This window comes from Varroa destructor, unplaced genomic scaffold (assembly GCF_002443255.2).
Source record: "Varroa destructor unplaced genomic scaffold, Vdes_3.0 BEIS01000001.1, whole genome shotgun sequence".
NCBI classification, from domain to species: Eukaryota; Metazoa; Arthropoda; class Arachnida; order Mesostigmata; family Varroidae; genus Varroa; species Varroa destructor.
The window spans coordinates 19840648-19854988 of NW_019211454.1; the positions used below are offsets into that span (position 1 = coordinate 19840648).

Sequence of the window (14341 nt, forward strand, 5' to 3'; positions counted from 1 at the left end):
GGCGTAGCATGTAGCACCATAGTTCTGGTATGTGAGCTTGTGTTTTCCAGGCCGCATGGTTGGCATTGTATCGCAAAACAATAGTATTCCTACAGTTCCCTACATATTATTACTAAATGGCTCATTAGCGTTGGCTATAATAGTTCAGTTTTTTGTACGAGTTGAGACATAAAAGGACTAGATTAAATATGAATATTTGTCTGAATTTCGACAGCACGTATATGTGTAAAAAAAAATTTCAAATGAGCAGAACCAACATCAAACGTTGATTCTATTATTCCAGCTATAGTCGCTGCGGACAACAAATGAATAGTGAAAAGCATTCTACGACTTTATTTCATAGAACTCTTAAAATTAATGCTTTCCAGTAGTCCTTTGTTCGATTCGAACACATATAGTTACGCTCCGGTTGGCGATACTCAAATCCTTGCCTCGATAGAGTAACAGTTATTGTAACTATAAGTACGTAATTCAGTATCGAAGCTTAGACAGTATAGAGATTTTCCTTGACAGCGATGATTATTTTTTGTATTCTATGACATTTGCTGCATCATCTTAGCCAAGCTCATCCTATATAGAACGATGCATCACGTACATCCATATGGGCTAATATGGATCCGAGCTCAGATCTGTGTAAATCACTTGTTTCTCTTAAATCAGCTAACGTCTCAGCACCGAGGTGCTTGAACGGTCGGCAAGATGGCTGAAAGGTCCACAAGCGATTTACTGTACTGCGTCATTATAGATTTCATCAGTGAGGCCTAAATCCTTGCATTACGTCATATGAATTCGATATTAAAAATAAGATAAAAAGGGTTCTGCGGATGAAGTACACGAGTCTGTTGCAAGCGAAAGAAAAAGAGAGTCATTCGATGCAGAATGGGATAGGTCTTCGGATACAAAAAAAAAATAGACTTCTACTCAGAAGAAGATAGCTTTTGCTATTTGAAACAGGTGCTGCTTCCACTGCATAGCTAATTTTCTTCCCAACTCCGGATTTACTTCTTTCTCAACTATCCGCCCGGAATGCATAATAACAGGGAGTAATTTTACTGTACTCTGAAGCAATGTAATGACCATTGTTATTTGCTTTTGTTCTGATCTTTTGTTTACAAGTATTACATGCCTTAGAAAACTTTTTCTTTCGTTCCAAAAGCTCTCAATTTGGGCTCAGACATCAAAATGAATCTATATCGGACAAAGGAAAAATTATTTCGTAGCGGCGGCTTCCAGGTGTTGCTGAAACGCTACAGAATTAGCCCAAATAATTAATCTCGCACTCGATATTCCATAGGTAAAAACTATGTTATGTCATATAAAAATGTTAAAGGGCTTTCATTGAAAGACGCTGACAACAATCCTTGCCAACTCCGAGATGTCGAATAGAGTACGGCTGTAATTTAAAGCGAAGCAGTTGCACTGGGCAAACCATTTTCATATTGAACAGCGTTTTACCCCGATGAAAGACGACCATGAATCATTAAGGTGCTATTTTCTAGAGTCTGAACCGAAGATAAAAATTTGTAACCTATACAAAAGAAAGGTTTTCAGCAACGGACACCATTGTATTTTTAACGGAACGAAGAATAGCAACCATAGACAAAAACGACGATTATTTATGATCATACCTAGGATTTTATAGTTTAAATTAAACGAAACGTATATATTAGTACAGTTACATTTATTGGCAAGCTCTATTAACTCTCTTAAGCTGTATTACAAGGTTAGTTTGTTTATCAACTTTTTTTAATCATCGTTTTTAATTTTCCTTAATTACCCAGTAATCCTGCGGACCTCGCAGTGCCGTACCGCTGGCATTCAGTATAAGAGCGGGCGGAGGCGGTAACATTGTCACCAGCGCTTTCGTAGCCCCTTGGTAATGTTTTCCATAGTAGCGGCCGAACAGGAAGATAAACAATACAAAGTGTCCTAAAGTATAGTACCAAATCAAAGGCGAGATACCACATCTGATTGGCGCGATGGTGATCATGTAAAGAATCATAATAATAAATTGACCGATCTGCATCGTCGTAAGATAACGTTTCCACGAAAGAAGGGGCTTCATTTGAGGGAACGTTGACAGGAAAGAGTACGTGCACATCACGCTGTGAGCTATAGCATTCAATATCGAGAGGTAGAACAACGTGTGCCCCCAACCGGACCGCATGAAGAGATAAACTGTAAAAAAAACGGTGTTTTTATTGGCTTAGAGAAGTCTGCAAATTTCTTCTATGGATGTTCAGTTAATGAACTGATATTGTGGCATTTATGAGTCGTACTGTGGCTTGGCGTACTGTTATGCTACGGTGCGGAAAAGTCTGTCCAGTACAGTAAAAGGTACGTGTTCAACACGTATCTTGAAATAGCCAAAGGTACTAATAATAGTAGTAGCAGTATTGTAACTTCAGCTCGTCGTTTGGCAGGTCTTAGATGATGTTTCCTTTAATCGCAAACTTTTCCATGGACTGAATCTGAAATAATTATTGTTGTCGTCCTTTTATATTGATACACTATGAGCTAGGTGCGCTATTTGAGTTCATAATTCTCCTTCGTGCTTTTAATATCGTAGGTTTTCTTGCTAGGAAAAGGCGCATCTATGTTGAAACTTATAGTGCTTCAGCTATGTGGACACCAGTTTCTAATTTCAGGTTGTACCCGCCCTTACGGCTTCTTCCGCCCATTTCTGAAGGATGGCCTTAGCAAAACCACCTTATTAAGCCGGAATATTCAAATTAGCTTACCTGAGATAGTAAAGGCTGTTGCAAAATACACACTTAAATTTAATAATGGTGGCACTAGGCTATTGTCTAGCCATTACACGGATTTTAGCATTTCAAGATCAACAACCCTGAACATTCCGAGTGACGCCAAGATGGACGGTGAAGTAGTGTACTTGCTAAGATTTGTGAAAAGATATTTGTAATTGTGAGCCATGTACGTGTTGTCTCCAGGAGACACGACCCGCTAAAAACAAATAATAATAGATACGTGTTATCGGACGTTATTTGAAGTTTCAGCGTCAACGCAGCTTTTAAATTAAATAAGACATTCAATAAGCAAGCAAAACTATTTTTACAATGGAAAGTTAAGCACAGCTCTCGATTTAATAACAATTATTTGTTTTCACGTTTAGAAAAAATAAACTGACGGTATTTGAAAAATGCATTTTTTATTTTTAAATAAAAATGTCCTTTTTCCTAACTTCTGCATTTTACATGTTACCTGAGTAGGAGTTTACTTTTATTGGATGGTGACCGTCACAGCAAGGTCATATTGTATATGATGTCATCACATGATATGATGCATACTGTTGGTAGCGCCAATGAGCTAAATCAATCGCAACGATTATTAATCTTTCCAGTATTCTAGTTCCGAACCTCATCGTCCTGCATCGCTGACGTTCCATACTAGGTTTGTTGGTCGCTTTCCAGCTGATGACTTTTCGTCTGTACCGTAGTTCCTCATATAAAATTGACTAAACAACGCAATCATAATGAAGATCTGCGCTATGTTATATTGCAACACGATAGAAGGTAGGCCACACACGTTGAAAGCGACGACTATGAACATATGAAGGGCCATTAGTATAAACTGACAAATTTGTGCCGCCGTCAGGTAGCGTTTCCACCAAAGGTAAGGCCTCATCTCGGTGAACGTCGCCAGAAAGTAGTAAGTGTACATCACGATGTGGATGACTGAGTTCAAAAGTGACATGTAGAACAAGATGTGCCCCCAGCCTGACCGCATGAAGACGTAGGCTGTAAACAAAAGGTGTTTCTACTTTAGAAACGTGTCGGACACGATTGTGGGTCGACATCTGGGTAACCTTGCTGGTATTTTTTATTACGATTCCGAGCTGGCTCTGCAGCATTGTATATCATGATTTAATGAAAAATATTGCTGGGGTATACAGTAAGAAATATATGGCTATTCAAATTTTCCCGTTATGATGATACTACTAGCGTAATTATACACGGGACGCTTAAGAAAGCGATTTGAAAATAGGCGTAGAGTAAGGTAGGACTTAGCTGTATAAGTTGTGGAAAAATAAATTTACAGTTAGGATCGTAATTCTAATTAAATAAGGATCTCAACCAATTCCGAACGAAGTCTAGGAGGGGGATTAAGGACTATTGTTTGTATTAAGAAAGGTTGTGGTCATTTTTCTGGCAAGTATAAACCTAGCTGCGCGGGCCAAGTCTGGGATTCGACCCACATAACATAGTATTGGTCCGGGAGCGTCTCGTCAGTATTTAAAAGTATTACTCAAACCCTTTTAAAAAAAATAGAAAATTTACCATTGGAAAAAAAGTGCGCTCTTCAAGCTTCAGTCTGCTTGAACAGCAAAACCACTTACTTCTTACCAAACTGGGAGCGGATAAGAGAGGTCCTATGAAAGTTTCTTAAAAATAGAGTTCAGTTTATTTAACTCTGAATACACCTTTCGTCGGCATCTTACTATAATTTCAATACGTCGTCAAAGTGACAGTGACGAACGTGCACTTTAAGCATAATTATTTTATAGGAGCGACAATGGTTAACATCAGCTTTAAAGGGCCCGAGCGGAATTGGCCAACGAGTTAACGGGCTCTGGCCTATTGAACTTATATAGACTTGATCAATCGCTGTCCCCGCATCGGTTTAGAGATAACGTATTTGCTTTTCTATTTTGGGGATACATTAGGTAGTCCAAGGTAGAGGCTTGTAACGGCGATACCTGACGTAAAAACTCGAAATGTAGATGTTCGAAATCAGATGTAAACACAACTCGTTTCGTGCTGCTTGAAACAATCCACTCGTCTGAAGGAATGCTTTACTTCAATATAGAGAGCTGTAGGTAAGAAAACTAGGCGTAAAGCTCAAGATATTTATTTAGGTTTATATTACTGCGTATGTTTGAATCTTGTGATAGTAAATTATTAATGTGGTTGTCTTCGAAGCTCCAGTCTATATGAAGATATGATCTAGATTCGAGGCCGGGCGTAACTATACTTCATTGCACGCTGCTGAAGATCAGTCGCACGTTTAAAGGATGTAAAATTTATTTAGCACTTATTTGAATTTATTTGATTAGGCATGTATAAGCTTCTTAATAATTCGGTTGTCGAAACCAATAATCTGAGCCCTAGATATATAAAGTCCCGCGGGGATCTTGAAGCAGTGCAATCGACGCATACATATATGTCTTAATTTTATACGAATCATGCCTTTAGATAAACTACTTTTGCAAAAGTTGATTAACAGTATAACTTCGTAATGCTTCAATATACATAATCACAACCAATATCATACAATAAAGATTTCATCAATCAATGTTCGGGCAGGAATGCCTCATAATTTCCGGTTCTTGAAACCTTAAGGACACGGGAGGTGTGAGGTGCGCGCTTTACTTTGTAGCTACGGGTTGTGCACATTTGTGTCTCCAACATTATTGGCTTATTCGAAGCCTTTTTCTACTTTTAGCTCTACTGGAAACTCAGAATGTTAGGCCTCTAATAACCTGAAGTTGTAGGTCGAGCCCATTGTTTTTAACCGATCTTCTTGAGTGGGTCGCGTACGATGGGTAAAACTCTACGTTTGATTTGAGGTTTGACGGTTCGCAATTGTCGGCAAACAAATGTCAAGTAACAAAAACATGCAAATGTACAAAACAATTCCAGTCACTAATAAACGTATTGATAAAAAGGTAACACCATAAACAAAATTATATAGAGTAATCGAAAGCTTTCTAATTTTCCACATTTCGTCGTAGTGACGGTTGTAACTAGCATTCCCATATTATCTACGATCAACCCGCTGGACCTAAAAGTTAGATAAATAAACAAGTACGGTTTTAAAATACTCTACATTATAAACAACCGCCTGATAGGACCGTGAGTAAATTATCTGTTTAGTTCTCTTTTGCCAAAATTACCGCCCGTCATTTATACTTATTGCTTTTTTCATCGGCGACCTATGCTATATTCGACCGCTTTGATTTCTGCTACAGATCTAAAGCAAACAAGTAAGACTGTACCCAGCAAGCAAGACATGTCGCAATCTAGCAGAAGAAGGTCAAAACTGAACTTTAGGCCTTAAATACGCGTCTGAGGGAAATCGTGCATTTAGAAACAAACAGCTGTCTTAAAAACTCTGAAATCTAAGCTAGCCTTCATAGAGTGGCTTTTATTTCGATTTCAAGATTTGGCTAGAAGTAAAAGTCACCCCAATAGTCTCTCAAGTTCTTTGCACACGGTTATCGTCATGAATTTTTCAATTTAAATTTTGAAGAAAACGTTAAAATTGAAGTTATAACCGGTACAACTTAACTGTAGCGTTCGCGACGTATAGCTAATGCGTTGGACAAACGTTGGCTAGAGGACGATATTTGGGCTTGTAGCGTCACACACACCCGCCTACCTATTTGCTGTCCACAGGTCAAAATTCGTTAAACAAAATCAGAGCAATAGGAACGACAATTAATATAGCAATCGCAAATTAAGTTCGGTTTTCAAGATAGCTGATACTGAATCATTGTGTCCTAAAAATCCTTGAGGCAATGTTATACAGCGGTACCTAGTTTTGCCGTAAGCAAGCCCACTAAAAATCGGCGTAGAGATGTTATAGATGTACCTGGTGGCTTAAAATATATTGTTTGTGACAATCTCGACGGCTAAAGCTCATTTTAAGCAATCCCAGATTTTTCATTTGGGAAAACTGCTTTTAATGAAAAACCGGTCGACTATCCAAAATTGCCCGTACTACACCAAAGTCGCCCCAGAGTCCGAAGATAATTTCTTAACTTCAAGTCAAAATAGAGGGTACTTTTGATTGAAAATAAAAAATGCTATTGAATGCAAATCCTCCTATCATAAAAACAAGCGTATATTAGTTTATAAGATGGTAAGACGAATCATATGCCAAGTTTAGAGCACTATCGCGCTTTGACCCTATCGGCTAGATAATCTAACGTCGTCACACCTGTCATCAAGTATGCCATTTCTAAAGGAAATTATCGCGATCGGACAAGCGACAACGCAAAAGTTACTTCACAGTTGATGCTAGGAAGAAAAACGTATAAAATTCTGTATTGGTTAATAACAATTAATCGGCATCAGCATACGCCATTACCGTGTGGCCATTCCTGTGCCTATTTGTTCGGCCTGCCTGAAATACTTATGCAGTCCATATTTTGCTGGTAGTGTGTACCATTCATGATCTAAACCGTGCTGCCATCTGTTTCATTTAACAGGTACAGACGCCTAGCGCTTATAGGCAGTACCAGTTATAGAAACAAAAATAAGTCAGGTTGACTATTAGAGCTTTTGATCGTCGTCGTCGGTGCGGGCCGTCTCGCTAATAAATAATATATTAAAAAATATCCACGAATTCGTGGACCTGCCCTCAGGAAGTGTTATCATTCCTTAGATAGACCGACACTTCCTTCGTGAGTATTCTAATAGATGATTCGTCCTATACATGTCAACGTTATGAACAGAACTATACAAATAATGATTTTACAGACTTTATTTTTTACAGATGAATTTTTTGAGCATCGAATCACTTCGAGGACCTTAGATATGTCCAACGGTACAGACAACATAAGCGACTACATTTCTTAGACCTGCTTTTAGATGTTGTCGAAAAAACATTGTGTGACTGTTTGCAGTGGACACCGATAGGGCCATGATTGAAGCCTATGTACATCTATCGACGTGTCTTAATAATGTGTCGAAATACGCCTACCACGTATCATACATGTGTACGTGGCGCGTCTATTGGTTACTAGTTATCCAATGTCAAAGCCGATTTGTGCCGGTCTGACTTGTAAAAGAATCCGTTGTATAAGAAATGTGTGTATAGAACTGTCAAGCAGCAAATATAAGTGATGACCATCGATGAATTTTTACATATGAATAGAATTACTGTGCTATACAAATAGAGTTAGATGAGGTGTACTAAAATCATAATCGATGTATACATATTCTTATTATTATTTGGCCATTTTTTGGCACTAGTCGGCTGTTTCGCTCTATGCCCTTATTAGTATATTAACGTTTTTGAAAAGTTACTAGAGCCAACACAGCCAATAAAAAAACAGTAAACAAAATAAGCGTTTCTCCAGTGCCAAACTGACGAGAAGATGTCTGCGCTCTTGGTTTTGACAAATATCGCACTTTTGAAGTTATCTAATTTTAGACTAAACGAAAATAGTCGACCTTTTAGTGAGGGTCGTTTTTTCATTTTAACATAAATCTCTTCGTTTGGTAATTACGAGACGCATATTAGAGCTGTTTCAGGGTTCAATTGAGGAAAAGCTTACTTTGACCGAACTCTATTGCGTATATATAGATGATGATTAGGGCCTCTACTCGGACGAGGTAGCATTAGCGTCGGTTAAACTGCTGTTGCATGACACTGTCTCAATTTACGGCACTGAAGCTTCGATAAAAATGTATTCGAAAAAATTTTTTGGGAAATTACAGAAGTTATTATAAACAATAAACAGGGTGGGAAAGGTAAAAGGGAGTTTAAATTTAAACAAAACAAAAAATAGCAATGCAGAAAATTATTCCTAGTTAGAAACAAAACTTAGAGAAATTAAAAAGGTCTAAGTTAATCAATATCCGCGCCTTTTTCTACCCTCTGCTTCTGTACCAGAGGCGTTATTACATCATCATTACAAGATCAAACGTATGTTAAGTATCATTGTCGATATTGTATGTTAATTTTGTCCATGCTTCCAGTGTGCTTTCTTGTGGTCTGCAGCTTGAGGTCTACGAGTTTTTGAGATTACTTATTTTCGGTCGAAATCTTGGAAGTGCCAGAGTAACTCTCTCGATAGAAGCGGCTAAACAAGAAAATAAATAGGCCACTTTGTGCGGCGTTATAGTACAGGACGATTGACGGCAGGCCGCAGAAGTTGAAAGTGACCACGATAAACATATGAACGACCATGAAGATAAACTGAATTATCTGCAACGCTGTGAGGAAGCGTTTCCACCAAAGGTAAGGCCTCATTTCGGGGAACGTTGCCATAAAGTAGTACGTGTACATCACGATGTGGACGATAGCGTTAAATATCGAGATGTAGAATATGGTGTTTGCCCAACCTGATCGCAAGAAGACGTACGCTGCAAAAAGACAGTGTACTTGGCTTAGAAGCGTCTGTGCCCTTACAGTTATGTTTGGTTTACGTGCTCCGTGTTTAGAAACCGAAACGGGGCGTTCGCACATGCCCTAATTGTAAACGAACGAATACTTGTCCTCAATCGTAAATCTTATTTATGTGTGGCTGTTGTAACTGGCTGTAGGAGCCTAGTTTCACATAGCGAAGCTGGACACGTTTTGGCAAAGCGTCTTTTGAAGAAGCCCACTTATACGGCTTAATGTGGGTACGATGTTTTTAACATGTTCAATTAGAAGTATATGATGGGAGATGCCCTTGGTGTGTAAAGCTTATTTTGAAGAATTTTGTAACAAATGTTCTATTCTGAAATGACTTTAATATTGCAGACAATACGTAATGTGAAATTTGTACCGCCAGAATAGTAAACGGTCATATCGTTACTGTGTAACTGTATGTGAAATCGTTATACGTAGCTTAGCTAGCCAAGGGTTTTTTGACGATGCAATAATAAGACCTTCGTAGATCTTAAAGAAAAAAAAGTTTCGTAGGAAACTGCTTTAGTAGTGATTACAGTTATCATATATTGCAAAAGTAATTTACTTTATACCAGCAGTATTTGTCTCTTTCTGTTCAACCTGTTTATTTTAAAATTCGTTTTTGCTTAAAGAATCGGTCATTTAAGTTTATTTTGAAGTAATGAGGTAAAAGACAGAATTTCCTTATGCACCTTGCGGCGCATTTGCCCTGTGCAGCCAAGTAATAAAATTCTTTGAGATCTTGACGGTACTTAATTTTGTAAGCTAATCATTCGGGTAAGAGTAAACAAAAAATCTTTAACAAGTATCTGAGATTCATAGATTTTTTAAAATAATCTTCTCACATCGCTTTCTGGGGACTGGACATGTTTCGTAAGTTTGAGCATGACGAAAATACACAAAATTTGAATAAATAAAAAAACTTAAACTTTTTGGAAAACTTATAAAATTTTAAACTAGAGCGATCATTGACCGAACGATATTTAAGCTATACTTTACATGAAAAATGCTATTAATTAATGCTAGTAACCTTTAGTAGCAGATACACCTTGACTTGGTCGAGAAGTAACCCTTCACAAATTTATTTAACCTTTGCTTGAGTTTGAAAATTCTTGAAAAACGTGTGACGGACCACCATACAGGGACAGTTTATGTTCGACGAAATGCGGGTCTAAAGCTAGGAAAAATAAGCTTCTGGAAAGAAAAATATGTTTACATTTACAACAGAGGTTACTTCAACCGTAATTTGTTTGTTTCCTAACTGTAAACCCACATTATAACCATAAACGCTTATAGAAAAGAGCACCGACACGTAAGTTTAAATAATAATGCAATAAACTGTAAACTCTGCAAATATAATTAGCGGTTCAATAATAGTAATAACCATTAGGGAAAAAGTCCACATTGTAAAAAATCCTTTTTTTTTCTTGGATTTTTTTTTAATAAAATAGCATTTTAATAAAATGCTGATCAACAAAATAAATGATCGCTAAACGACTTTCACACGCGTCGCAACTCCAATTTCTATCCTGTTCTCCGCACCACAAGCTCACCGCTTCAGTACTGGTGAGTTGTTATTCCTTTTTCTATCCTCTTCTGCAGTAGAGATTCCTGATCCATCGGTTGAACCTTTTGTATACATTTAGTCCTAGAAGGCCTGCTAATGACTGAAGAACATCTAGCCCATTTAGCGCACCTTATATAAAGCATTCGATCCCTTGCTTACTCGATATTTGTTTTTTCCGCTGACTTTCAGACTCTAACTCCCTAGATATCGAATCACCGTCAATTCGAACTACGAAGTAGCACTACGGGGTTTCATTTAGGAGGGGGCCTACGATACAATTGGACTCGCTTTAGTCTTCCGCTGAAACCTACCAAGAACAGGTTTGCATTGAGAGGTATCAGCCCCAGTGTATTATATGCCAAGCTAATTCCTATCTGTTGCCGACTATCTGATGTGTTGCATCGGTGAGGTGTGTGCCTTGCGCCTCGTACTAACCTAGAGACGTTAAAAAAATGTGTGGCAAAGTTTGTTGCTATGGTTACAGTTGCCATCGTTTCCCGCGTCTTCTTCCTACTTCTGTACAAGTGTTGCTTCATGCTTAAAGGTCGTCACTCTTTGCGCAGGATAACAGCTTCCGCCTCTACCGTAATATGTGAACTAAGACAAATCACTGCGATTTTTCTTTCCAAAAAAAATTCAATTGGCCTTTAGAGCAAAATGAACCCACGCTACCATCGTACCCATACACCGCACACAGGGCGCTACCGACTGCGCAGTCTCGCTTGGCTGTAAACTGCGTTTCCATTTGTATGATTCTGATAAATATGTACCGCAAATCAACCTTTAAGAACATCCAATTAGTAACCTGTTGATATCTATATGTGAATGTCCTCTAATCGAAGGAATAGGCATATTTGAAATATAGATTAATTCAAAAAGGTTTATATAATTTTTGGTGCTGTAGAAACCCCCGATGTATTTGGCCGGCTTAAGTAAACACAGTGAAACTGAAATAGGCGTACCTCAACTATTTTAGTATCCATGTATACAATTTCTCTTTCTGGCTATGGGAGAATTCTTTGTAGCACCAACAGAGCTAAACGAGCGACTTGCTTCTATAAACCCTTTGGAGGCAACAGTGTGACAAAAGAGATCCAGTATCGCTATAGAGCCTCCTGTTCACAAAGGCCCGTGGACAATTTTTCGAAAATATCTGGATATGTTCATGGCTGTATGTATTAAATTTATAAACATCCTGCACCTTTCCTTTTCTGGCAAATCTCTCATTGGTTAGCATTTTCCTTCCAGCCGCGTAAACCCGAGTTAATCAGTGAGGCTCACCTGTCGTTATGACGATGACGTGATGGTAGACGTGCAGAAACGTGACATGGGATAACTTCTTAGATAGGACAAACATTACGGTGTCGAGTAGATCTATTATACGCACATAAAAGTAAACCACGGAGAAGAATGCAAAGTACTCAGTATCGCCAGGGATGTCAAGATCTGGTTGCTCTGTTGTAGGCGGAGTGCAAAAGACATTAAATCGGCCAGTACCCCAGTAACGGTAAGTAATCATTATCGCGTTGTATGTATACCATACATTAGCCGCGATCTGTAAAAAAAATAGATCAAATTAGCGGAAGTTTAAGTTCACACATACCATTTGCTGCGACAAGCATACTAATCAAGACAAAAGTTAGTACTACTCTTAGTAATACCTCTCTCCAGTAATACCTTTATAGTAATTATATTGATAACATTAATCTAAGCTATAGTACTGAGAGAAATAAGGTGCTAAAAACAGCAGCTGCAAGACGATTTTGAATAATGGTTAATTACTAGTGAAGTTAACGACGCAATTTCTATTAAGTGTTATCTTGATGTATGTATTATCTTTACCTGAAATACGTTAAAGATTCGTGCATAATTCCGTACATTGTAAGGCTTGCGGTATTTCATATACTCAGGGCCTATTTTCGTAACGAAGGCGATGTATGAAACGACGATAGCAAGCACCAACGAGGGATATTCAAAGATTAAGCCTTTTATTCGGTGCTCCCGAGGAAAAGCAGCCATTAGATCTATCATCTTCAAACTGTAGACAGAGTCAATAAGATACGCATCAAAATCTCCCAATATTAGGATATTGGTTCTGTACACAAACTACAAATATAGTAAACTTCCATTTGGGATTTTTGCTATTATAGTTAATTTGTAGCTCGATAATCAGTACTAGTAAACAGAAATAAAGCAAGGACTTCGGCAATAAATCACTCAATAACGTAATTCAGTATATTCAAATATGTCCATAGCATTTCATATCTGTCAAGTCGCTATCCACGGTACGGTTATCTTAGGTTGAAAAAATAGTAGTTCCCACTATTAATGTCAGTCAGCTAAATCTACATCAGTAATATAAATTGTATAGTGGTTTTTAACAATTTGAGAATCGTTACGCGATAAAAACAGTTTAAGTTGATTATTGAATAATCTTAAATCAAATTCAATTTTTTTGTAAGTTGTACGGATTCATTAACTTCTATTCTAAGTGCATACCTCATAATACTAACTGCATCGACAACAGGGTGATTAGGTTCAACACACCTTGTCTATACGAAGTTTATCTCGTAATTTTTTTTTTTCTATAAAATGAGAGTAGCACATTACGCATGCGTACATGAACCTCTGCTTGAATAGTTTTTGAAGGAAAACATGTTATTTTTGACGTTTGATTTTTTAGCGATAGCAGCGAAAAAGGAGGGTTAGTTTTTTAGCACTCTAAAAATATTGTTCTGAATAGATAATCACAAACACTTACGTCAGATCAGTCTGTAATTCTCTTTGACTATTTGATTTTATTGTTTAAGATTTGTTTTTAGTACCTGCTGCGGTAGCAAAGAAAGGCGCCACTTTTCATCAGTGATTAACTGTATTTAAAATTTTAGCTCATGAACTGGCAGCGCTGCATTGAAGCGGCCTTTAGAGCGACGATTGACTCAAAACTATTCAGCATCCCAACATACTTTATCTTTATGGAAAATCGAATGTCATTGAGTTTTACTTTTTGGAAGAAATGATCTTCACACGGTGCTTAATAGTGCGTCGACAGTCGGGTAGCCTTAAATGATCTCGAAATGAGCAACTTCCGGAAAAAAACAATTTTCCAAGTCCGCCTGTGATACTACGTTAATCCAATTTGCGAAAACGTTGAAGTACACCTGTCGAGTTGGTGTCGAACGAGGTTTTGCCCTCCGGGTTAGAATAGATCAGCCAGGGCATTGCTTCCCCTCCAATTTTGCCTCTTTAAAGGGTACAACTGCTAGTCCACCCGGAATAAGCACCACTTGTATCAAACAAGCTATACTACACTGCCATTAGCAAGACTGAGCATTCTTATTATTCAAAATGCATGATAGATTGTATAAAGATACAATTCGATTTGCTGAAACGCTGTCCGAACACATTGTACAGACTCACTTACAGGGTATCCTCGTGTCTTGTTAGTCACCAAAAAAAAATAAGACAGTCGCTCTTCACTTCGTCACGTCCTGAAACCAAAAGAGAAGAAGTTCATTGGCAAAGAGTATTATCTAGCAACGTCAACCCTCAATGAATTCGCTACGTGTACATGTATATATACATACGTATGTATACACAGGCACACACACACACACACACACACACACA

At 37.9% G+C, this 14341-nt stretch overlaps 1 protein-coding gene and 1 long non-coding RNA gene across 9 annotated transcripts in view; one reads left to right on the forward strand and one right to left on the reverse strand.

Annotated features, from left to right (window-relative positions):
* The window catches only part of LOC111255509 (uncharacterized), a 32794-nt gene that overhangs the window by 2434 nt on the left and 16019 nt on the right, over window positions 1–14341 (forward strand). The window contains exons 5-9 of one of the 2 annotated variants that reach the window (XR_002675523.2): window positions 560–4837; window positions 8727–9374; window positions 10596–10710; window positions 10901–11031; window positions 11960–12218. This is a non-coding gene — a long non-coding RNA (uncharacterized LOC111255509). Of the gene's footprint in view, window positions 1–559; window positions 4838–7709; window positions 7833–8726; window positions 9375–10595; window positions 10711–10900; window positions 11032–11959; window positions 12219–14341 lie in introns of those variants that run through there. The other variant, XR_015318959.1, reaches the window with a different exon arrangement.
* LOC111255508 (very long chain fatty acid elongase F-like) lies at window positions 1665–14291 on the reverse strand. 7 transcript variants are annotated; one of them, XM_086977181.1, is made up of 5 exons: window positions 14136–14291; window positions 12554–12749; window positions 11993–12266; window positions 3378–3758; window positions 2039–2178 (listed from the first exon to the last, which is right to left on the reverse strand). In XM_086977181.1, the coding sequence occupies exons 2-4, from the start codon at window positions 12740–12742 to the stop codon at window positions 3379–3381; spliced, it is 843 nt and encodes a 280-aa protein (XP_086833307.1). In that variant the 5' UTR covers window positions 12743–12749; window positions 14136–14291; the 3' UTR covers window positions 2039–2178; window position 3378. The 7 variants fall into 7 exon arrangements, with proteins under 7 accessions (XP_086833295.1, XP_022673283.1, XP_086833307.1 ...); XM_086977175.1 differs by lacking the exon at window positions 2039–2178 and adding an exon at window positions 2825–2964; XM_086977169.1 differs by lacking the exon at window positions 3378–3758 and having other exon boundaries at window positions 1665–2178.